The 26,599-nt window shown below is 40.0% G+C and overlaps 1 protein-coding gene across 2 annotated transcripts in view; it reads right to left on the bottom strand.

Annotated features, from left to right (window-relative positions):
• The window catches only part of MALRD1 (MAM and LDL receptor class A domain containing 1), a 930,868-nt gene that overhangs the window by 20,704 nt on the left and 883,565 nt on the right, over positions 1–26,599 (bottom strand). For both annotated transcript variants that reach the window (XM_050804020.1, XM_050804021.1), the window contains exons 37-38: positions 18,347–18,426; positions 18,155–18,251 (exon numbers count right to left, since the gene is read on the bottom strand). In XM_050804020.1, coding sequence (XP_050659977.1) covers positions 18,155–18,251; positions 18,347–18,426 — 177 coding nt within the window. The remainder of the gene's footprint in view (positions 1–18,154; positions 18,252–18,346; positions 18,427–26,599) is intronic.

Below are 26,599 nucleotides of genomic sequence, written 5' to 3'. Positions count from 1 at the left end.
GAATATCCACAAATTCCTTCACATATATCTCACTTTGGGTTTATTAATACATTTAAACTGTTCTGAATCTACGAACAATTTCAGCTTTCAGGACAATGGAAACATTGAAAAAGGCAATAAAACTGCATTTTCTTGTAGTTATTTTTAAATATCCTATTTAAAAACAAATTATAGGCATACAAAGATACAATTAGGATTTTGTTTGGTTTCTTAAAAGTGATCTTTCTCTATTAAACTCCTAGTCAATTGCCCACTATTTTTTCATCCATGACCTGTGTTCTGTTCACACTAACCATGCAATTCTGAAGCTGACTCAAGTGTTTCATAGAGCTGATGTTTATGGTTTCTTTGACTAAACATAGAAATTGATATTTGTCTTATTTGAGTTCCTTTCTCAGGAAACCAACCATCAGGCCTCCCAGATAGTATTGAGGACCTGAAACTCATCAGACGACTGGATCTGGACAGTGAGATGTCAGACCCCTCACCCATTACGATTTTCCAACTGACCACCTGCTCCCTGTTGACCAGCTCCTCTTCCTTACCCCTCTCTAATTCCTGTTTTCCCACAGATGGTTATATTTCTTCTCTGCTAATCCCTGATTTTAATTAGTCAGGGAGATGCATTTGAGGCTGATCTCCCAACTCCTTGGCTACAGTACCCCATTAAAACCTTCTTCCCTGGCAATACTTGTTGTCTCAGTGATTGGCTTTCTGTGCAGCGAGCAGCAGGGCCTAGACCAAACCCCTGGTGTTTCAGAAACAATTCCCTATCACAGTCTGTGCCATACACATGTACACAGGCTGCTCTATTTTTGGGGATGGTCTTCTTTGACACTTGGTGGATTTCAATCCATGAGTCCAGGTTGGAGTGATACAGCACCTCTGCAGCAACCCTTTCTCAACCTTCCATAGTACCATTACCTTCAAACCAAAGACTGTCTCTCCTCTCCCAGTGCTTTCTATGAAGTGCCTGTATATGTTTGATATATGCTTACTGCAGTGCTGAGATTATTTGCTTTTATATATACCTCCGCCATTAGAGTATAAACTACTATTTATTCTTATATTCCTAGCCCCTAACACAGTGACTAGCAAATAATAAGGGCAGATGTTTGCAAAAAAAAAAAAAAAAATAGAATGAATTGCTAAGAGTTTCTGATTTATGTGTTTCTTTCTTTGAAAAGATGAAAATAAAGTGGTCTTTGAAGAACTTTGATTCATTAGTGAGCTTGAAAACCAAACACAAGAAACAGATTGTGGAAGTTGGAAGAGGGTCCCTAAGGATGCATTTAAGGAGAAATGATGTGACAGAAGATTTGAAAGTAAAAAAAGAGTCTATCAGGAAGATAAGAAAGCAATTATTAAACAAAAATTAAGATGCCGATCTCCCTCCCAAGTTTCTAACCTTTGGTAACATGATTGATTCACACTAGTCAAAGGTGCTGAATATATTTGCTGCATGCCATTGGAAAACTATATAACTTAAAACTAATAAAGCACCTCACTTCTCTTTACTGTCTTTCTTCATTTACCCAAGTCACCTCTTTTAAGAGCCATCTCTGATTTGGCTACAGCACATTCATCTACACTGATTGCTTGTACAAGGAAACAGTGCAACCCAGAAATGTCAGAAACTGAAAGTTTGTCTTCTTGCTGTGTAAGATTTACTGTGAACGGAGGGAGGATGCTGAAATATGCTACAACCGTCGCTCCAGGGACAACCTCTGCCAAACAGAGATATTATACTGACGAAATGATAATGGTGAAATAGCTGACAGACCAAATAATTAGAATATGGAGCCGTAATACAATAAAGTAGTCTTCACATATTTTATACAGTTTGTATTGTTCTATAGATTGTTTGGAGTTTGTGTCCAATGAAAATGGATTAAGAACAACCTGGGATACTCAGCAATAACAACACACAAACACGTGTATACACACCAATGAAGCTTGCGTTATTCAATAAAAGTGTTCCTGATACATTGCATGTAAACTGATTTTGTATGGTCGAATAATATCTTAAATGATGAAGGAATTCATTAAATAAATATGAGATATTAGTTAAAATACATGTGAAATTTTAATCATGTTCCATCAGTAAATACAATTATTACTTTTTAAAAAAGGGTTCATTATGCACTCATTTCTCTAAGAAAAATAATGCAAGAGTGACATCCTTATTAGTAAAATTGGTAAATAGGTTGTCAGCTGCCAGGCACTGCTTTTCAGGAACTTAGGGGCAGAATCTGTCACACATAGACATCCAAATTAAATAGTCTCAAGTGAGGGCAATATTGGAATGACTGAGCACAGTCCCTCTGCTTCTTTTGTTTTGTTTTGTTTTTCAGATAGGGTCTTGCTTTGTTGCCCAGCCTGGAGTGCAGTGGTGTGATCATGGCTCACTACAGCCTCCAACTCCTGGGCTCAAGCAATCTTCTCTCTCAGCTTCTGATTTTGCACCTGCCCAACATGTCATTTATAAAATTCCCACAATGTGTTAGGGAAGATGCAAGACATGCCAATGGTGTCCCTACTTTCCAGAGATTTTTCAGCAAATAGAATTACAACACATGAGCCCCAGACTTTGTTGTTTTAACCATCAGCCTGTTGTGTAGTTAAGACCAGCATACAGATAAAGTTGCCGAGTGTCTCATCTAATCGTGAATTGTAAATTAGGCATCTTTTTAATTTTTAAAATGAGCATTAAATCTTTCAGGGAGTTGTAATGCAAAGATAAGTGTAGAGCACTACTCAGTCAAATTAAAGACACCCTTATAGCTGAAAGATTTAACGCCGAGTTACACTGCAACGAGGGAATACTTAGGACCCAAAAGAACTAAGCTCAATATTCTGTTTAAATCATAGAATTTCAGAGCTGGGAAAGAACCGTAAAATAATTTATTATTTCCCATTATGTTGTTGGAGTGAATGGCTCATAAAAGATATTAACTTTAGGCAACACAAAGATTATAATTTTATAGTTAAATTTCATATTGAAAGTATAATGAAAAAAATACATATTTAGACAGAATCTTGCTCTATCATCCAGGCTAGAGTGCAATGTCCAATCTCCAATCTTAGCTCACTACAACCTTCACCTCCTGGGTTCAAGCAATTCTCCTGCCTCAGGCCCCCAACTGGCTGGGACTACAGGTGCGCGCCACCATGCCTGGCTCATTTTTGTATTTTTTTAGTACAGATGGGGTTTCACCATGTTATCCAGGTTGGTCTTGAACTCCTGGCCTCAAGTGGTCTTCCCACCTTGGCCTCCCAAAGTGCAGGGATTACAGGTATGAGCCACAGCGGCCAGTCATAATGGAAATATTTATAAATGGCACACCAAACCCATGACTTCATGAATATTTTTGCTTAGGAAAGAGCAAAGAAGTCAATTTAAAAAATGAGAGAGAAAAAAAAAAGGTGGATCCATGTTACCATTTAAAAATAAATGTGGCTGGCTGGGTGTGGTGGCTCATGCCTGTAATCCCAGCACCTTGGGAGGCTGAGCCGGGCGGATCACCTGAAGTCAGGAGTTCCAAGACCATCTTGGCCAACATGGTGAAACCCCATCTCTACTAAAAATACAAAAATTAGCCGGGCATGGTGGCGGGAGCCTGTAGTCCCAGGTACTCGGGAGGCTGAGGCAGGAGAATGGCATGAACCTGGGAGGCGGAGCTTGCAGTGAGCCGAGATTGCGCCACTGCACTCCAGCCTGGGCGACAGAGCGAGGCTACGTCTCAAAATAAACAAAAATAAAAACTCAGTGTGACCCGGCATGGTGGCACAGGCATGTGATGATCCCAGTACTTTGGGAGGCCCCGGCGGGAGAATCACTCGAGCCCAGGAGTTTGAAACCAATCGGGACAATATAGCAAAACCATGTCTATACACACACACACACACACACACACACACACACACACACACACACACACACACACACACACAGAGCTGGGAGTTGTTGGTATATGCCTGTGGTCCCAGCTATGAAGGAGGCTAAGGTGGGAGAATTGCTTGAGCCCTGGAGTTTGAAACCAATCTGGACAATATAGCAAGACCAAGTCTGTACAAAAAAAAAATAGCTGGGAGTGTTGGTACAGGCCTGTGGTCCCAGCTATGAAGGAGGCTAAGGTGAGAGATTGCTCAAGCCTGGGAGGTTGAGGCTGCGGTGTGCCATGATTGTGCCCTTGCACTTTAGCATGGGCAGCAGAACAAGACCCTGTCTCAAAAAAAAAAAAAAAAAAAAAAAAGGAAAGAAAAAGAAAAGAAAAGAAAAAGAAGGTAAAATTAAAAAAAAAAATCATAACATCATATGTAGTCATGGTCTAAATTGTGAGGGTGGCCTATAAATGATAGAAGTTTGGATAAAACTGATTCATGCCAACTTCCTCATTCTATGCATAAGAAAATACACATTATAAAATAATTTCCTTCCCTACTGCCCAAATAAGCTTTCCTCTTCAGTTTTCAGATCTCAGCATTATCAGCTGTGCAGTCATCTAAGTATGATACTCCGGGATCATCTTTGATGCTTACTTTTTCATTTTTTTCTCACTTCCTGTATTAAGTCAACCACTGCTGCTCAGGTTCAAGTCCTCATCATCTCTCATCTAAGTCTTTTGAACAGGCTTATGCCCTCTAGACTGAAAATCGCTTTCTCAATCTTTTAAAATCTATTCTCACGCTCTGTGTTCTTCTCTTAAACACAGACATGCTCTTGTCTTCTTCTGCTTAGAACACTTGCCTTGTTCATATCAGTTAGGGCCCTAGCAGGAACCAGCTGACATACTTAAACTGGAAAATTTGAGATTTTTATGAAGTGGCAATTTACAAAGGTGTGGCCAGAATGAAGAGAAATCATAAGTGATGTGCATTGTGCTGGGCTAATAATATCAGGCCTGTTACCACCTTAAGCTGGAGGGAAGAAGAAAGAGAAGGAGAAGAAGGAAGAGGAGGAGGAGGAGGAAGAAGAAAGGAAGAGGAGGAGGAGGAAGAAGAAGAAAGGAGGAGGAGGAAGAAGAAAAGAGGAGGAGGAGAAGAAGGGAGGAGGAGGAGGAGAAGGGAGAAGTAGAAGAAAGGAGGAGGAGGAGGAGGAAGAACAAAGGAGGAGAAGGAGGAGGAGGAGGAGGAAGAGGAGGAGAAAGGGTTATTGGAAGTTGTCAGTGTAAGGGTATGCTGAGAAACCTGTCGCTCCAAGCAGCCAGCTAGAATTAGGTTGCAGGAAGGAATCCAGGGTTATGAATATTCAGTTCTCCCTCTTTTTCCTGTCTCAAGGTGCTCCAGTTTGGTTAAACATAAGGCAAATTCAGAAGACAGGGGCCCATTAATGAAATTCGTAAAAGCCAGCTCCTAGATCCAACTGCTATCCTTCTCTGTCTTGTTCAGTGGACAATGGGTGGAGGATGGATCTGAGAGGGAGACAGGAGACAACACTCGGCCTTTTTTTTTTTTTTTTTCCTTTTTAACAATAAATTACAGGCGGTGGCTCATGCCTGTAATCCTAGCACTTTGGGAGGCTGAGGTGGGCAAATCACCTGAGGTCAGGAGTTCGAGACTAGCCTAGCCCACATGACAAAAACCCCGTCTCTACCAAAAATACAAAAGTTAGCCAGGCGTGGTGGCAGGCACCTGTAATCCCACCTACAAGGGAGGCTAGGGAGACTGAGGCAGGAGAATCGCTTGAACCCGGGTCCGGGGGGGGTGGGGGCAGAGGGTGCAGTGAACTGAGATCATGCCACTTCACTTCACTCCAGCCTCTAGCCTGGGCAAAAGAGCGAAAGTCCATCTACATAAAATGAAATAAATGAAAATCTCTTTTGTTAGCTTTCAAACGCCTTAACCACGTCTCTACAACACACTTTTCTAAGTGTAATCTGTTTCCCCTCCCATACTCTCTGGCTGTGTTCATCGTTTTTGAAACCATAAGTTTCTGCAATTTCTTTTGTTTTCTTGAACTCCCTTTCCACATCTCTACCAGATTTCTCCATCCTTCAGATCTCAATCCAAGTACTATCTCCTTTTACAGCCCTGTGAATTCATCCATCCAAATTGCTGGCTCTCCAGTATCCATTGCCTTCAAGTCATATATCAAGGTGCACCTCTAATTTGACTCTGAACAAGGAGGTCTAACTTTATGAAATCTCTGGAAAAAGGGTAAGGGGTAGAATGTTTTATGGGTGGAATAAATAATGACTGGCTTGAAAGAAATGCTTTCTTTCCTTTGAAGCCTCTCTTGTGGGCTTTTTTTTTTTTTTTTTTTTCCCCAACTATTGCAGGACATGAGAACAAGGTCTAGGTCTAGGGATTAAGGAAAAAAATCAGAGATCAGGCTGTTTAGGCTTCTCTTTTAAAATAGAAAAGAAGAAAAAAGAAGGAGGAGGAGGAGGAATAAGTGGTGCAGGAGGAATAGGAAGAGGAGAAGGAGAAGGAGGAGGAGGAGGAGGAGGAGGAGGAGGAGGAAGAGGAGGAATCCCATTGGTGGCCTAACCCTGTTTTTAAGGGTAAGATCTCAAAATCCTGTTCTCAATTTCCCTTTTCTGGCTCAAAGTTAACATTTAGCAGGATTGTCAGAGCATGGCCAATATATGCACAAGGGACTAGGATTTGGGAGTGAGGTTTGTGGATCTCAAACTGTGAGAACAGCTTTACTTCTTGTAGGCGAAGGCACATGTGGACACGTGGAGAGAGTAACAGTTTTGCAAGCATTATGAGATGACCTCGGCCACTGTGCTAGTGAAATTCCAGTCTGCTAAGGCTAAGTATTTCTGGAACCAGGACAGGCTCGCTTGTGACACTGTAGCTGCAAAAGCAGCTGTATGCCTTGAGGCACAGAGTAAGCAAGATTTTGATTTTTGCTAAGGATTAATATTCATCAGTGGGTGCAGGCTAGGCCTATCTAGGATGTCAGGCTTGGATAGCAGCTAAACTTCTGCCTTTAAGGATTCACATTATCATACAATGTTTGCAGTGAGAAAGGGTATGATACAGAGAATATAATAATACAGGAATATATATTTCATTTGGGGCCAGGGCCAACCATTCAAGAATCTCAAACAATGTTCTATATCTCCCATGGGTTAGCTCCTCCAAGATTTGGGATCCTAATCACCTCTCTTTCTTTCTTTTTTTGTAGAGACAGGGTTTTCTCATGTTGCCGTGGCTAGTCTTGAACTCCTGGGCTCAAGCCATCTGCCCTCCTCAGCCTCCCCAAGTGCTGGGATTACAGGCATGGGCCCCACTCCTGGCCGCTTTCTTTCCTTATCAGAAATATAAACAAGCATCATTCTCTTGATCATTCTTTCCTTCCATTTTACCCCCAAAGTTTTTTGGTTTACTTTTTTTTTTTTTTTTTTTTTTTTTGAGACGGAGTCTCGCTCTGCCGCCCAGGCTGGAGTGCAGTGGCCGGATCTCAGCTCACTGCAAGCTCCGCCTCCTGGGTTCACGCCATTCTCCTGCCTCAGCCTCCCGAGTAGCTGGGACTACAGGCGCCGCCACCTCGCCTGGCTAGTTTTTTGTATTTTTTAAAGTAGAGACGGGGTTTCACCGTGTCAGCCAGGATGGTCTCGATCTCCTGACCTCGTGATCCGCCCGTCTCGGCCTCCCAAAGTGCTGGGATTACAGGCTTGAGCCACCGCGCCCGGCCTGGTTTACATTTCTATCATAACATTCATCAGAGTCAAACATATATTATAACTGAACATATTCAGACGAACCAGAAAGTGGGGGTATTATTTGCTGACACAAAGGAAGTCTTAATAAATGTTTGTGGAAGGGAATTATGAGACTTGCTCCAGATCACATTCACATCTTATAATTTCCTACTCAACACTCTTTCTACTGTTGCGTACTTACTGTGATGAACTGAACGTTTGTGTCCCCCCAAATTTATATACTGAAGCCCTATTAAAGCGATGGCATTATGAGGTGGGGCCCTTGGAAGTAATTTGGCTTACATGAGGCCACGAAGGTGGAGCCCTCATGCCCTTATAAGAAGGCAAAGAGACTCCAGATCTTTCTGTCTTTGCCATGTAATAATACAGTAAGAAGGTGGCTGTCTGCAAGCCACAGAGAGAGGGTCCTCACCAGAAACTGAATCTGCCAGTTCCTGGATCTTGGACTTTTTAGCCTCCAGAACTGTGAGAAATAAATGCTTGTTTATACCACCCAGTTTATGGTATTTTGTTTTAATAGCCCAAACTGACTTATGATTCTATGAAATTACTTAGAATATTTCCAGATCTAAACTTTTCAAACAACTTTTCACATGAATATATGTTATTTCTCAGCATAGCTAAAAAAATTCTGATTTTTAACCTTTGTTAGTTTATTTACTAAATTAGTACAGTGCTTCAAGGGGATGTGCCCCAATGCTAAATAGTAAACAGTTAATTATTGCAAATGTTTCCCCAGGCAAAGATGATACAGTCTGAAAAAGGAAAGCAATGGGCATAGTCAGGCTGCTGGTAAGGTAAGAATAAATGGCTTACTGTTTATTTTTACCCTTTATGTTTTAATATTTATTTATTTATTTATTTATTTATTTATTTATTTTTGAGTCAGAGTCTTGCTCTGTCACCTAGGCTGGAGTGCAGTGGCGCAATCTCAGCTCACTGCACTCTCTGCTTCCTGTTCAAGTGGTTCTCCTGCCTCAGTCTTCTGAGTAGCTGGGATTACAGGGACCCTGGCTAATTATTGTATTTTTAGTAGAGACAGGGTTTCGCCATGTTGGCCAGGCTGGTCTTGAACTCCTGACCTCAAGTGATCCACCTGTCTTGGCCTCTCAAAGTGCTGGGATTACCAGTGTGAGCCACTGCACCAGGCCTATTTGTACCCTTTAATCGTGATTTACAGATATAGATCTGATGATTACATCTCTCTTCTTTTACTACGAACTCTTGAAGCCTGCTGTATTTCCTGCTTCCTTGAAGGTGTCACTAATGAAAATCTGGAGTATTTTGAACCACGAGGATAGATGTAGAAGACGGCTTTCAGAGATCTTTCACAATCACCTCTTTTTTGGCCCGTCCCGGCCACAAGAATGCCTTGGTATGTTTCCCTGAAGCTATGGTGTGCTGTGGCCCTTGCCGCATATACAGTTATCCTCTAGGCAATACTAGTTTGTTACAGGGACAGGAAGCAGAGGAAATATACCTGCAGAGAGAGAATCAATATAGACAAGCAGAAAGAAACAGAGATGAGAGGCAGATGAAGAATTCCTCTGGCTCAGGCCTTTCTGAGGCTCTACTCATTCATTCCCACCCTTGAGCTCTGTGAGACATCCTGTGTCTTCACCCTAAATTCTTTATTTTGAGCAAATCAGCTTGAGTTGCTTTTTTTCCCCGTAATCAAAGTGTCCTCACAAACACATTAGGTGGCAAGTAGCTAACAGAAGAGTCGCAGAATGTATAATAAAATCCAGGAAATCAAATCTCCAACAACAACTTTAAGAGGCTGGTTCCTGTGCTTAGCTTTGTCTGAGCACACCATGCTCCATTCCCTGTTTTTAAAAAGCAATGAAAAAATTTTTCTTTCAAGTTACTGAAGGCCTCTTATGCCACAGATTCTTTGTACAAAATCTAATGGAAAAATCTTAAGGTTAAGGTTAATGTTGAGAGGGTGACGGTTTCCTGCTTACATGAAGTTCTGTGTATCTCAAGGTTTGGGCATTATTTTCAAGGTAAGCCACGTTATTTCACTGAGCCATCCCTTGACCAAACATTTTAACTTACTTTAGGGCTTAAACGATTTCATGCAAAAAGACTGATTTTGAGGTTTAACTTGTAATAACATTATGTGGATGTAATCATTGGATAAGCAACGTTTTTGGTGATGCTTTCAAGTAGATAATCTTAAATAAAGTCTAGATAATCTTTGGCAATCATATATTGGATACAAATTATGCACACAATCCCAGATACTGGAAATATAAAAATAAGGATTAATGTGGAAATAGCTGTTACAACATGATGTCGTCATTGCTATAACATTGTTGCTGAGGACAGCGCTCTGAGTGACTCACCCCGACAGGATGGCAGGAAATATTTGCCTGGTATCAAATATATATGCGGTTGAATAGCTCTGCCAGGCAGAGGTCATGAATAGTCATATGCTTTTGGGGAATAGTGAGACTTTTCCCAGGAGTAGGGTGTGGAAGAATGGGAACAGTGAAAAATTAAATGTGCTGTATTATCACTTGAATATTTCATGAAATAATTTTGAAAAGCTATGCATCTCCTTTTGCATATCTAAGTTCATATTTAAGACTTTTATTATATGTTTACATTTCTAACATATTTTATGTTGTACATGTGCTTTAAATTTAATAGCACGAAATTTTGAAGATGTAAATTGAGCTCCTTAAAACTAGAGAAATTGTTTTTCACTTAATCTAAAGGACAAAGCCAGTCAGGCTGTCTGTCCAGTCAATGAAATCAGAATTTTCTTTTGAGAAGTTTAACTTTATTGTCCAACTCAAATAGAAATGTTAAAGTATGTACTAGCACAATCATCTCTATTGATTGTGATTTGTAATTCTAAGGGGTGAGAAGGGAAAGGAGAGAAGAGGAGGGAGGAGGGAGGAGGGAGAAGGGAACAGGGAGAAAGGAGAAGGGAGAAGGTGGGGGAGGGAGAAGAGAAAGAGAAAAGAAGGAGGAAAAGGGGGAGGGAGAAGAAGAGAAGGGGAGGGGAGAGGAAGGGAGGGGAGGGAAAGGTGAAAGGGAAGGGGAGGGGAGGGGAGGGGAAAGGGAGGGAAGGGAAGGGAAATACAGAAACTTGGCAAAGGTTTATCTCCTGCTCCTTTTACCATATTGCTTGTGTTGAATCTCATCTTTTGCTACTTAAGTTTATTTTTTGGGTGCTTCAGTCCCTGAGTGTCCCTCTGCTCCCTTCTTCCAGGGCATATTCCTCCATCTCCCCAATATAGTTTTGAGATAAGGAAAAGGACATTTGAGAAAGAGGAAATGACAAAGAAGGCACAGCAAGCTGGTACACATTCCTCAATTAGATCCCTTTCAGAAGATAATACATAACATTTGAGCATCCGCAAAATGATTCCCTAGAACTATCTGGGCCACATCCCCTTATGAGGTCACTGAGGCCTGAGAGTAAGGATCTGAGGATCTGAAGCCCTTGAGTAGAGTGAACCTTTGGGTCTGCCTAGCCATCTGCTGAGGCTGGTCTGCTTCCTTTGAGGGATTCCTTCTCTCTCTCTTTAATTTTTTTAAATTTTATTTTTAGAGAGATGGAGTCTTGCTTTGTCACCCAGGCTGGAGTGCAGTGGCACAATCACAGCTCACTGCAGCCTTGACCTCCCAGGCTCAAGCAGTCCTCTCACCTCTGCCTCCTGAATCGCTGGGACTACAGGCACGCACCACCACACCTGGCGAATTTTTGTATTTGTTTGTAGAGGTGGGGTTTTGCTATGCTGCCCAGGGTAGTCTTGAGCTAGAGATTCCCTCACCTTGGCCTCCAAAAGTGTTGGGATTACAGGTATGAGCCACTGTACCCGGCCTGAGGGAATCCTTCCCTTTTGAGTACAACTTGTAAGAACTTCATTATCTTGGTCTTAAGAGCAGGTGCGGAACAAATGACTCAAAAGGTCACTAATTTATAATCCTTTGGGTATATACCCAGTAATGGGATGGCTGGGTCATATGGTACATCTAGTTCTAGATCCTTAAGGAATCGCCATACTGTTTTCCATAATGGTTGAACTAGTTTACAATCCCACCAACAGTGTAAAAGTGTTCCTATTTCTCCACATCCTCTCCAGCACCTGTTGTTTCCTGACTTTTTAATGATCGCCATTCTAACTGGTGTGAGATGGTATCTCACATGCACACGTATGTTTATTGCAGCACTATTCACAATAGCAAAGACTTGGAATCAACCCAAATGTCCATCAGTGACAGACTGGATTAAGAAAATGTGGCACATATACACCATGGAATACTATGCAACCATCAAAAAGGATGAGTTCGTGTCCTTTGTAGGGACATGGATGCAGCTGGAAACCATCATTCTTAGCAAACTATCACAAGAACAGAAAACCAAACACCGCATGTTCTCACTCATAGGTGGGAACTGAACAATGAGATCACTTGGACTCAGGAAGGGGAACATCACACACCGGGGCCTATCATGGGGGGGGGGGGAGGGGGGAGGGGGGAGGGATTGCATTGGGAGTTATACCTGATGTAAATGACGAGTTGATGGGTGCAGCACACCAACATAGCACAAGTATACATATGTAACAAACCTGCACGTTATGCACATGTACCCTACAACTTAAAGTATAATAATAATAAATAAATTTAAAAAAAAAAAAAAAAGGTCACTGAAACTGGCTACAGTCTTGGGTGATAATTGTTTTCGGCAGTCATAGGGAAAAAAGCCTTTTGTTTGGAGATGAAGGACATCAGAAGAGAAGGTCTCCAGGAAGGTAATCAGAGGGTTAGAGATAGATATTATCTTGAACCTAACCCGCTTCTATTAGGTAGTAGAGACTAAGACTTGAGTCACTCATAGATCAAGTATCACAACAAAGTAGTTTAAAAACATGAAAGTGCTTCTATTTTTTTGCAATTATTCATTTCTTTCATATTTTATCAACCTCCTTTCTTCCTGGTCCAGTTCATCTGTCTTGGGCAAATTTCATAAATTTATGGTCACTTTTAATGATTAAAACTTAGTTCAATCCACTTTAAGGCTGTCAAATAAAACCAAAGTCCAACCTCTATTTGCCTCCTACCCTTTCCTCATGGCAGATGGCAGATTTGTACAAGGTTGCTGCCTGGAGCAAGGAAAGTTGGGAAGGTTATGTTTTGGCTCTGAAGCATGCCCCACTCCTTTGTCAAGGTTTGGCTGAACAGTGTAGACACAGAGAACAGATGGAAACAGGCTGGAATCTTCTTTGGTAACTTGTTACTTGTCAATAGTAGGGAGGGGTCTTCTATTGCAGTGGGTTAATGTAGTTCTGACTTCTTGGCTTGACTTTTCTGTTGTTGTGGCCTTCATGGTGACGTGTATGGGTTTCGTGTGTGTGTGTGTGTGTGTGTGTGTGTGTGTGTGTCTAAATCAATTTCACTTGGGACCCTTCTATCATTGGATGTCTTTTGATATACTATGATATATTGATCGTTTGGTTATTTGTTGCCACCCAAATCTCATGTTGAATTGTAATCCCCAGTGTTGGAGGTGGGGCGTGGTGGGAGATGTTTGTGTCATGGGAGCAGATCCCTCATGACTTGATGCTGTTCTTACTGTAGTGAGTGAGGTCTCACCAGATCTGGTCATTTAAAAGTGTGTGTCACTTCCCCCTACTCTCTCTCTCCTGCTCCTGTTTTCACCATGTGACATGCAAGCTCCTGCCTTGCCTTCTGCCATGAGTAAAAGCCTCCTGAAACCTCCCCAGAAGCAGATCCTGGTGCTATGCTTCCTGTGTAGCCTGCAGAACTGTTAGCCAATTAAACCTCTTTTAAAATAAATGACCCAGTTTCAGGTATGTCTTTGCAGCAATGCAACAATGGACCAATACACCTTTTAAAGGAAAGGTAGCTGTGTCTACCTTCAGCTCAACCCTGCCCCTATTGCCCTCTCCAGGAAGGGCTTCACCTCACCTGAATGAGCACTGCCTGAACAACCCTACAATTTCAATTTATCTCTATTTTCCGTGTTTCCTCGAATGGACTGAAAGTAAACTCCAGCTTCCACATCTTCTGTGGATCTGCATAACTGAGACATAGTACAATTTCCTCCCTCCCTCCTTTCCCCACAGTACAGTTTCCTCCCTTCCCAGGTACATATTACACCATGGTCATTATTATTATTATTATTATAATACTTTAAGTTCTGTGATACATCTGCAGAATGTGCAGGTTTTTTACACAGGTATACATGTGCCATGGTGGTGTGCTGCACCCATCAACCATCTAGGTTTTAAGCCCCGCATGCATTAGATATTTGTCCTAATGCTCTCCCTCTCCTTCCCCCCATCCCCCAACAGGCCCCAGTGTGTGATGTGTCCCTGCATCCATGTGTTCTCACTGTTCAACTCTCACTTATGGTGAGAACATGCGGTGTTTGGTTTTCTGTTCCTGTGTTAGTTTGCTAAGAATGATGTTTTCCAGCTTCATCCATGTCCCCACAAAGGGCATGAACTCATTCTTTTTTTATGGCTGCATAGTATTCCATACCACAGTCTTTTTAAGACTTGCTGGGGCAGAATACTCCAGTGGCCATCTACTTTCAAAACATTAAGCCAACATTGTCTTTACACTCCTAGAAACTTTTTCTTTACACTCTACTCTGATGCAGCTCCAGGGAGTAGATTTTTGTAGATTTTGTACCTGTTTTCTAGCCATCATCAATCTAAACTATTGATTCTTTTGCAGCCTTTCCATCATTAATTTTGGGTAGTGCTGGTGATAGTATCTTCCTCACCTTCCCCATTTCTTCTCCCAGGAAAGAGGAAAAACTTCTCACCAAATATACTGCACTATTCCAAGACAATAACTTCAAAAACTCTCATCCTTCTTTCTTTCCAGTCATCTCTTTGTATAGACTGGGAAGAAGAAAGAGATGGTTCAACAGAGATGGTTCTTCTTCCTTTTGTGAGCCTCAGGGATTTGTGTCTGACCCCAATTATTGGTAGTCTTTGTATAGAACATGTGTTACTTGAACCTCTTATTTGAGGGGTGTAGCCAATTTCACTCAATTCCTTGTGATACTTGTGTATGAGGGATGGATACTATTAGAGTTCTGGTGTGTTTGGTAAGACAATAAAAATAGCTATATCTGAGCTTTACACCTCAAATAATGATGCTACCCTTTATTCCTCAGGCTTCAAAGGTAGATTCCAGGATATGGAAATTATAAGCACTAATATCTCATATGTTAAGGTCGAAGTAGTTCGAGAAATATTCAGCTGGAAAGTCTAACAAATGGTTGAAAGCATGGTATGGATCTGGAGCTTGGAAAAATATTTCAGTAAGAGAGAGACCTGACTTGAAGGCATTTACATCTAGATGTCACTTAAAATCTTGGAAATGAATGACATCTATGGAGAATGTGTAGAGGAGGAAGAAAAGTGGATGGAGAGGCAAACCCTGGGGAATCTAAATAAGTTACTGGAAGAAAATACTTAAAAAAACAGCGAGACAGAAGAAAATTTGAGGTTAAGAGAAGAAGGACAAAGAAATAGGGAAAGGGTAAATAGAAGTAGAGTCTGGCAAAGAAAGACGGTAAGAAGCAAAGAGAAAGGAATATGTAAAATTAAAGAAAATGAGAGAAATAGAAGAGAGCAAGAGAGGCGGCTCTGTCGGGCTTTGGCATAGTGACACCAATATTTGCATGAGGGTCCTCTCAATAATTTCCAATGACAGGCTGTTCAACATGAATCTGGAGAAATTGTGAAATTTAGAATTATTTTCGAACGCTCTTGCTGGTGGTATGAAAATGACAGCTTGCTTATATATCATGAAAGTTAACTTTTTGTGTCAACTTGGCTAGGCTATGATGCCCGATTGTTTGGTCAAACACTAGTCTAGAGGTTGCTGTGGAGGTAGTTTTCGGACGTGATTAACCATTATAATCAGTTGACTTTAAGTAAGGCAGATGGTCCTCCATAATGGGAGTGGCGGCGGGGGGCTCAAGCGCAGACTGGGATTTCTTTATAAAGAAAGGGTTCTGCCTCAAGACTGAGAAGCAAAAACTCTGTCAGAGTTTCCTGCCTGGTGTTTTGCCCTGCAGATTTTAGACTCAAGACTGGACCATCAACTCTTACTTGGATTTCTACTCTGCTGGTCTGCCTTACAGTTTTCAAGCTTGCCAGTCCCCACAATGGCATGAGACAAGTCCTTAAATCTCTCTCTCTCTCTCTTTCTCTTTCTCTTTCTCTCTCTGTCTCTATCTCTATATCCTATTTTTTTTTTAACGTTTCTCTGGAGAAGCCAGACAAATACATGTGTGTATTCTAGCACACAACTAGTATTTCACCTAGTGGTTTATGTATCTGCTTCTTTCTCTAGCTTAGAAACTTCTTAAAGTCTAGACTGCTTTTCATTCATGTTTGTGTTTATGTTGTCTAGCATATTGTAGGCTCACAAAAAATAATTACATAATTAATACTGAATAACATAGTCTTTTTTTTTTTTTTTTTGGAGTCTCACTTTGTCACCCAGGTTAAAGTGTGGTGGCGTGACCTCAGCTCACTGCAACCTCTTCCTCCCAGGTTCAAATGATTCTCCTGTCTCAGTCTCCCAAGTAGTTGGGATTACAGGCATGTGCCACCACACCGGGCTATTTTTGTTGTTGTTGTTGTTGTATTTTGGGTAGAGATAAGGTTTCCTCATGTTGGCCAGGCTGGTCTTGAACTCCTGACCTCAAGTGATCTGCCCATCTTGACTTCCCAAAGTGCTGGGATTACAGTCATGAGCCACCGCGTCCGGACCAAGATAGTCTTAATAGATTACAAATATCATTTTTTTCCCTTACGAACACCATAGTTCTATAATAACCTAGCTATAATTCCTGTTATCAAGATAGGTGTCTATTTATTCACATGATTGCAGGCTGGAGATCTGAAAATAATTCATGAGGAGGGATGTACAAATTGACACCAAGGAAAAAAGTGAAGAATCCTTTGCTCTGTGACATATTTGGTATTGCAGCAGATCTAAATTTCTGACCACAAACTCAGGTGTTCAAGATATGATGCATTTCTTTAATTTCTAAAAATGTTATTAAATCTTTTAGTGAGCCCTTATCTTGCTGAGTTCATAAAAGCCAATCACATTCATTACTTGGTTTACTTGGAACCCATGCTAGGAATGAGAAAATGGGTAATGGGTAGAAAAGATCCAGGACCCTTGGTGGCACTGTTGATTGTGAGGGTCTCTGAGTCTTGCATGAGCCCAGCCTGCAGAGTTCCTTCATGCAGATGCAGTAGCTCTTGGCCCTGTTTTGCGCATGCTCAGTACATGGGGTGCTAGGGCTAAAACATTAGTGCTAAGAGTCCTGCCTCCCTATGTGATATGGTTTGGCTGTGTCTCCACCCATATCTCACCTTGAATTGTAATAATTCTCACGTGTCATTGGAGTGACTTGGTGGAAGGTAATTGAATCATGGGGGTGAGTCTTTCCCATGCTGTTCTCATGATGTGAATAGGTCTCACGAGAGCTAATGGTTTTATAAAGGGGAGTTCCCCTACACAAGCTGTCTTGCCTGCTGCCATGAAAGACATGCCTTTGGCGGCCAGGCACGGTGGCTCACGCCTGTAATCCCAGCACTTTGGGAGGCTGAGGCGGGTGGATTACAAGGTCAGGATTTTGAGACTAGCCTGGACAAGATGGTGAAACCCCGTCTCTACTAAAAATAAAATTAGCCAGGCAAGGTGGCAGGTGCCTGTAATCCCAGCTACTTGGGAGGCTGAGGCAGGAGAATCACTCGAACCTGGGAGGCGGAGGTTGCAGTGAGCCGAGATTATGCCACTGCACTCCAGCCTGGGCAACAGAGTGAGACTCCGTCTCAAAAAAAAAAAAAAAGAAAGAAAGAAAAACATGCCTTTGCTTCTCTTTTGCCTTCCACCATGATTGTGAGGCCTCCCCAGTTATATGAAACTGTGAGTCCATTAAACTTCTTTCCTTTATAAATTATGCAGAAGTCTCAGTATGTCTTTATTAGCAGTGTGAGAACAGGCTAACACACTGTGTAAGCAAAGAAAGAATTTCCTTTGCTGTTCTGCTGTCTTCCCCAGGCACCACCAGAAGTGGCAAGTCTAGCCCCTCAAGTCTTTTTAGTCTGTGGATAATGTCATACACACACACACACACACACACATATATATACACACACACACATATATATGATAATGTCATATGTATATGATAATGTCACATATATATAGATGCCCTCAAAAAGGCTCCTAACATAATCTGAAAAGTAAATTTCAGGCTTTATACTAAAAAAAGGAGAGCAATTTTTGTTAGGTAGCTCCTCCTTTCTGCCCAGAAAAATAAATCCATAAAGCATGAAAACAATAAAGTTTCCTGCATGTAATATGGAGTGACAGAAAAAAAATAGCAAAGGAAATGTTGCAGAAAATTTTTCTGCTATGGTATATTTCATTTAACAACTAAAGGCATCACTTACCTTACTGGTACTTTTCTGTTTGCAAGAAAACACAAGACCGCAACTGTGATATGAGTCATCAGGAATGCTGATCCAATACCCAGGAGAGCCCATGTATCTGGAATTTTAAACCAATGAAAAAGATAAATATGCAGTGAAATATATTAGATACCACCCAAACCAAGCCATTTGTTTAGTCATAATGTCACCTACTATTCTGAGCATACGTGAAGTCTGTAGTAGGGGGATTAAACTTGATATGGCATCGATTTCCTTTCCATCCTTGTCCACATCTGGAAATGAGATAAAATGAAATAGTTGGAAAAAAGAAAAGTGAAAACATATTTGAACAGAACTGGCATGGGATAAAATGATGAATGTCAATAAATAGCGAGATACTAGGAACATGGATAACTTCGATAAAAAATGAAAAATGTTAAGCCAAAGCAAAACCAAAATTAAATTGTTTTCATATTGTTGTGTAAGAGAATTTTCTTCAATATTCATCTTGACTTTATAAGGTAGAAACATGGTTTCCCCATGGCTCTTTGTTTTTAAAAATTGACTCATTTTTCTCCAGTGTCCAATATTACTTTACTTTATCCATAATTTGCCCCAAATCCAAAGGGGGTGCATTTTTCTATAGTGAAGAGATTTAAGTTATTTCAGAACACTAATGGAGCAGATTCAAATTTTACATTACCATAAATACAAACCAGAGAACACATTTATTTCTCATTACAAAGAGATAATCCTTCAAGTGTTTAGACTTGGAAACAGGTTACTAATCTCATTTGATGTACTAATAAAATCTCAGATACTTACTACGGTTCCATTACCTTTGTTTTATTTAGGGATGTACATGATGAAACTTTTAACACTGGTGCGGACGGTCTGGAGAAAGTTAAGAATGAAAGAGTACCTTCTGCCTCTAAGGGAGATAAGGTTTATCGCTAAGCAGTAAATGTAATGAAATTTTTCTGGTAGTATCTGAAAGTTCATGTACACACACTTGTTTACCAGTAGTAACAGGATACAAATTACAAATTATAACGGGTCTGGTCAAATTTCCTGCCAACTTCACAGTACATGCTACAAAATAGGATGAAAACGTCGCTTTTGAATATGTATGTATAAAAACTGAGTGTTAGAAGCAATGCTTCTTCAACACAATGTATCGAATTTTCACTTAATCTCTCTTTTAAATTTGAAAATTTGTATGCTCAAAAGTATTTCCTTCACAAAAGCAATCAGCTTCTTTAAACATAAAAAGCTTAGACGTTCATAGAGGCCTATCAGAATGCCTTTCTTTCTTTAGCAAATATTATTTTAAAAGTAGAAATGGAAGACAATTTCATTGTTTTAATGTTTCTTCAATTCAAATTAAAATAAATTATAATTGTGGGAGATTGGGGTATTTCTCATTTTCCCTCACAATCCTTAAGATGCATTCCTTGTCAGTCCTCATCCGACCTTGTGAATCCTACCTGTCAATCTTTCGCACATGCACACACTGGTATGATCTAGATATGGGGACGTGTTTTCACTCTGAGTTAATTCAATTCCTTTAAATGTTGAAAGTGCCACTTTCCTGGCATCAGGGCTACAGTAATCATCTGAGACAAATAGTACACGTTTGAATGTGCCTATTGATAAATTTTAGTGGAAACTGTCTTGGAGTATCAGTTAAGAAAATAATGGAGAAACCCAAGACATATGGAGAAAGAATATGGATGCTGTCTGTCTGTCTGTCTATCTATCTATCTATCTATCTATCTGCCTACCTACCTACCTACCTATCATTCTTTCATTCTATCTTCTATCCACCTATCCGTGATCTATATTGCCTATTTATCTAAATGTATATTTATATTTATATATAAAACCTGGTGATGAACAAATAGAGTACTGAGTGGCCTTTTGATAGTTCTAGGGGGAGTTCAACTAGACTGAAATAATTCTTACGGTAATTTTACAGAAAATATGCATAGAGCGAGGGATAAAACAAAAAAAATAAAGACAGAAAATTTGTTCTTATGTTGATAAAAATTTGCCTATAAAAATAAAAATAACAGAAAGATTTGGTGAGAAATAAACCTTATCACCCATGTAGAGGCCCAGGATATTCTCCAATTCTGAACTTTGTAAAGACCCGCCCATTCTAGTGTTAGAAGTTTTATTATGTATGTTTCTAAATAAAACAAAGGTATTGGAATCTTCGAAGGGGTCTTCCTTCCAATAGCTATGGAAATATATACTACTAATTGACTGATTTTACCACAGAGCAGTTATGTTATAGAACAAATCAAACTAATATCATCGTATCAGCTAACATGAGAAAATAATAGGAAATAAACTACGGTAAGGGTCAAAAGTAGTTTCAAAATATGTTGAATTTTAGTCATTTTTGGCATACGAAAATACACTACCCCCCAAAACTTTCCACTTCAGTTGTTTTTGTGTATCAGCCTGCCATCTTGAAACAAAATGATTTCTATACATGTTTTCGAGAGAATTTACCTTCTACAAATTTTAATAGATGTCAGTAAATTTTTAAATGGGAGTAGAGATTACTGAGATTTTAAACTTACATGGTGAAATCTATGATTCCAAAAATTTTAGTCAGTAAGTCTGAATATAAATGGATATGTTGCTACCTGAAGCAAAAATTGCAATCTCCATGCTAAAATTCCCAAATTATCCCCTCCTGTGTAACAAGTTTCCTTGTAAAATCACAGAACTGTCATGGGATAAAATGATGAATGTCAATAAATTTAATGAGATACCAGGAACACGGATAACTTTGATAAGAAACCAAAAACGTTAAGCCAAAGCAAAACCAAAATTAAATTGTATTATTTTCATATCATTGTGTAAGATAATTTTTTTCAATAGTCACCTTGTTGACTTTATAAGGTAGAAACATGGTTTCCACATGGTTCTTTGTTTTTAAAAATTGACTCATTTTGCATCAGTGTCCAATATTACTTTACTTTATTCATCATTTGCCTCAAATCCAAAAGGGAGTGCATTTTTCTACAGTAAAGAAAAATTTTCTATAGTGAAGAAAATTTCCCTTGTAAAATTGTCACTTGATGTTTATTACATTAAAAATAATATATACTTGAAGTGACAAGGAAATTACCCACAAATGTATGTTAAAACACAAACCATCATTCCCATATGCAATTCCATCCTCCCAAGGTAACTAAGGTATGTCTCCTTCTACTACTTTTACCTTCTCATAGAACACACACACGTACAGATACACAAACACATAGAGCTATCTATATATTGGTTTTGTATGTGTGTTTCCTATAATAGAAGCATATATTTCTCTCTGCACCTAGCTTTTTCTCTCAACGATGTATCACGCATTTCCTTAAGATCAGATATCTGTGCAAATAACTGTCACAATTATGTTTAGAAATTATCATATTGTACATGTATACATAAATATGTATTTTTAGTTCAAACTTTTTATTGTTGTTGCTTTTCTTTCCTCTTCACCCCAGTATATAAAGGTGGAGGAGGAGGAGAAGGGAGAGACATTTGCTAGGTTGCAGAAAGAAGCAAGTGAGAATATTAAACACGCATTTTCATCTTTGTTAAACTAAACCTCCTCCATGGAATATCCAGTGTTCAGAGTAATTGTGGCAGTCTGATCCCTGGATTTCTTTAAAATCTCCCTGAAAGGGGTGAGATTCCAACCCTTCTAATGGCACGCGGAGAACAGCATTAATCACATGCGAGAATGGTGTGTTGAAGTTCCACCCATTCTTTGAACAACAGCAGTGAAAGAAATTTCTCTCCTGCCATCCCCCTGTGTACTGTGGGCTGGAAGCAAAAATAGAAAATCCTGTCTGCACTAACTAGAGCTTGGTGGACTCCCTTATCTTCCAAGCTAACCATAACTAACTAATAAGAATCATTAGGGTCGGACATGGTGGCTGAGGCCTGTAATTCCAGCACTTTTGGAGGCCAAGATGGGAGGATTACTTGAGGCCAGGAGTTTGAGATTAGTCTGGGCAACAGGGAGAGACCTCTTCTCTACAAAAATTTTAAAAATTAGCCGTGCAAGGTAGTGTGCCCCTGTAGTCCTAATTACTAAGGAGGTTAAAGTGAGAGAATTGCTCAAGCCCAAGAGTTGGAGGCTGCAGGGAGCTATGCACTGCATTCCAGCATGGGCAACAGAGCAAACCCTGTCTCAAAAAATAATGATATTAATAGGCCGGGCACAGTGGCTCATGCCTGTAATCCTAGCACTATGGGAGGCCAAGGCGAGCAGATCATCTGAGGTCAGGAGTTCCAAGACCAGCCTGGCCAACTTGGCGAAACCCCGCCTCTACTAAAAATACAAAAATCAGCCGGGTATGGCAGTGGGCACCTGTAATCCCAGCAACTTGGGAGGCTGAGGCAGGAGAATTGTTTGAACCTGGGAGGTGGAGGTTGCAGTGACCCGAGATCACACCACTGCACTCTAGCCTGGGTGACAGAGTGAGATTCCATCTCCAAAAATAAAAATAAAAATGAAAATAAAAATAAGTAATAATAATAATTAAGGTGTTTTACAAAGAAAATACTACAGCGATTTTCTCCATTATTTTTCACATGGAATCTAGGTAGGGAAGCTTAGCTATCTCCCTCATCTATTTATTAGATTGGTGCGAAATTAATTGCAGTCATTGTTTCTAAAAGGAAGGGTCAAAGTGCAATTACTTTTGCACCAACCTCATATTTCTCAGTAATAAATCAGTAAGATTTGTATAACAAATGAAAAGTGAGAAAATGTCTAATCCTGAAGGGATAAAGCAAGTATTTGTTTTTAAGTGGTGTTTTGGGTATTTTTATAGTTGGTTGGGGTAAAGGGTGAAGGCTCCTGTAGAAAGAAATAGGACAGGGAGAGTGGATAAGCTAGGTGGAGGTAATTCAGTGGGTTTAGGCTAGGCTGATGCCAACCAGAGAAAACCAGTACAAGTAGGGATATTTTAGGCATAGCTGTGGGGAGCTGAGTGGCTGAGTCGTTTGGTGGGTGGGTATGGGAAATGCTGAACCATTGTCTGAGGCCAGAAAGAAGGATCCTAAAGGAATAGCACAGTGAGATTCACTTTAGGAGCTTGACAGTTTCTTAAGGACTAGAATAGCCCCTTGCAGGTAATCTCTTTGCTATTTTATGACTACACAAGGCTGAATGCAAATATGATTCTGCCCCTTGTGTAATCCAAAAAGATTCATAAAGACCATAAACATTAAATAATACTTGTACTAAGACACATCCATCTAAATTAGAATGCTTGTTTGTTTTAACGTCAAGAAGAAAAAAAATGTTAGATGTGATGTAATTACTTTAGCAGTCATTTTTATAGGGAATTATTAAAATCAGTTTTACTCATAAAATTAACAGTTAATCTTAACAGGAGGGAAAAAAAAAACAAACACTTGCTATTTTTTTTTTCAAAAAGCACTTGTAAGTAAAAAGCATCCCAAGAGGACCTGACATATTTTGAGCTTTTATGGGGCTCTACGTTTTACCACTTCTTTCACATGTCTAATATGTGTGAGTGTAACACTGCAGCATTTCAGCCTTATTTTTTGAACTCTGGAAATTTAAACTATTACCCAATGTATGTTGCACATGCTGTGGTCGCCTCCTTCAAATTCATTTAGCCTTCCATCCTCACTCCCTTCCCGCCACAAATTGTTTAGCAGTTCCATGATTTGGCTGGGATTGTTACAGTAGGTCACTAGTCAGATATTAACAGGGCAGAAGGCGGCACCCCTCCACCAGAAATGCCAGGTGGGTGACCATCAGGTGATGGTTAGGCAGTTATTAAGCTGCCTCTCTAAAATAATAATTGGTCACAGCCGAAGCAAAGGCAGTTTCCCAGTAGATAGAAACACCTGAAACTGGAGATCAGCAGCTTCCTAATAAGATTTCTGGAGTTGAGCAAATGGGCTCACACATGCACACTAAGAGGCAAAACGGCAGAGTTGAACTGGTATATGACCTTCCTCTAGGGATGTTGGACTGGTAAGAGAAGAACGCCTCAAGAGAGCATGCACACAGCTGCAGCAAACAGACCACGCACGGCCCCTCCGAAGTGTCGGTAGGCCCCCACACATGCAGACAGCCCACCCCAAGGGAGGAATCAGGGGAGATGGGATGCAAGACCCTGGAAGTATGCCAACATGTAAAACTTCAAGTTAAACGTCAAACTGTGCTCTTGATCTCTCAAGTTTCCCGCTCGGCCCTCTTCCAAGTATACGTTACTCCTTTTCATTCCTGTTCTAAAGTTCTAAAGTTTTTAAATCAATTTTCACTCCTGCTCTAAAACTTGCCTGTGTCTCTCCTCTGTCTCAGGCCCCTCGGTGGAACTCCTTCTTCTGAGAAGGCAAGAATGGAGGTTGCTGCAGACTCGTAAGAATTTGCTGCCTACAGTAACATACTTAAGTGCTGCATGACTCAGATACTCTCCACTGCTAACAGAACTGAACCCTCAACCCAGTTCCTAGGGTCATGCCATTTTTCTTGCTCGAATGTGGGCTCAGAACCACACCTATCACCACACGGCATTGCTAATCCACGGGATTGGTTCATAGACAGACATGGATGTAAGTTCGTCCAGTAAGAATTCTGTCACAAAAGGGTACATTTCGATGGATAATTGTGGTGAGAGACCTCTTCTTCCCAGCTCTGATGTAAAAGAGGAAGCATGCAGCCCTCTTAATCTCAGGTACTCATCTGCTACCATTGTGCTACAATAAACAGCCAAGGGATAAAATCAACTAATAGGAAGACAGGGCCTTCAAAGTCATGAAGAAATAGCAGAATAACTTTGATGGCATTGCGAACTTTTCCATCAGTTCATGTTCCAAGCCTGCTCTGCATGTAGACATTTTAATTGTATAAGTCAATAAATTCCTGTATCATTTGAGCCAGTTTGAATCGGGTCTTTGATTACTAGCACACACACACATCTACACACAAACTTTAATTCTTCTACTTCTCCATTTTACTCCCTACAGCTCTTCTCATTAAATCAAAAATCCTGTGTTCATAAAATATTTACTGAATGTCTACTATGTACAAAGTACTCAACCAGATATGTTGGGGATATAAAGATGCATAAGCCATGGCTGAGAATTTGTAGAAGCATGAACTTAGAGAGAAAATGAAAAATACATGTAAAAATAACTAAGATGCAAAATAGAAAATAAAGATAAAGAAAAGTTCTTAAAGAGAGCATCAAAGAATTGCTCCATGAATTTTTATTTTTCCAGACCTAGAAAGTGAAAAATGTGCAAACTCACCTGGGAATTTATGGACCATATGATATATTAAATTATATGTATTCTAAAGAAGGAAGTGTTTATATATGTATACTGTATCTGTGCTTTGAAAATATTGGTTATCCAAGTATATAGAAATCCTATAACTGATTTTTTTTCTGGAGAGATATGTCCAAATATGAGTTGTTAATAGGATCCTAGACTAACCTGCAGATTTACTAATTCTATATCATAGTATACTGATTCCATACCACACTCAATCTCTAATTTTGTAGTTTTGAAGGATGTGGAGAAAAATTCCTTCAGAAGCAGTATGTTTGGAATATATTCCAGATTCAATTTATATTTTAGTTTCATAGTATGTAGCCTTGTTTTTCTTTTTAGCAGGCTATGTTTATTTATTTGTTTGTTTGTTTGTTTTTAAGTTAGAATCTTGCTCTGTCGCCCAGGCTGGATTGTAATGGCACAATCTTGGCTCACTGCAACCTCCATCTCCCAGGTTCAAGGGATTCTCCTGCCTCAGCCATTTGAGTAGCTGAGATTACAGGCATGTGCCATCATGCCTAATTTTTGTATTTTTAGTAGAGATGGGGTTTCGCCATGTTGACCAGGCTGGCCTCAAAATCCTGGCCTCAAGTGATTCATCTGCCTCAGCCTCCCAAAGTGCTGGAATTACAGGCATGAGCCACCATGCCCAGCCATTAGCAGGCTTTTTTTTTTTTTTTATAGCAACATAACTATGAAACTCATGTCTATCATGTTGAAAGGTGATGGTGTTATTCTTCATTTACATTATATGCTTTAGAAATTATATAAAGCCCACCCAATAAGAAATATTTATTGAGCACTCATTATGTGCTAAACAAGGTTCTAAATGCTTTCTAGATTTTTAATAATATGATAATGTTACAAAGTCAGGATTATTTCCCCATTTCATAGAGGAGAAGACGAAGTCACAGAGAGATTGAGCTGTAAATCACCAAAGGGTACAATCTGATGGAGATTTTCAACTTTGGCTCTGTTGACTACATGGTTTTGCTTCTTGTCATCTTTCTAAAGTTAAAATATGCAGACATAAAAAAGAAGAAGTTCATGTCCTTTGCAGGAACGTGGATGAAGCCGGAAACCATCATCCTCAGCAAACTAACACAGGAACAAAAAACCAAACATTGCACG

This window comes from Macaca thibetana, chromosome 9 (genome assembly GCF_024542745.1).
Source record: "Macaca thibetana thibetana isolate TM-01 chromosome 9, ASM2454274v1, whole genome shotgun sequence".
Taxonomy (NCBI): domain Eukaryota; kingdom Metazoa; phylum Chordata; class Mammalia; order Primates; family Cercopithecidae; genus Macaca; species Macaca thibetana.
Note: the sequence above shows the minus strand (reverse complement) of the source record. Positions and strands in the feature narration are given on the sequence as shown.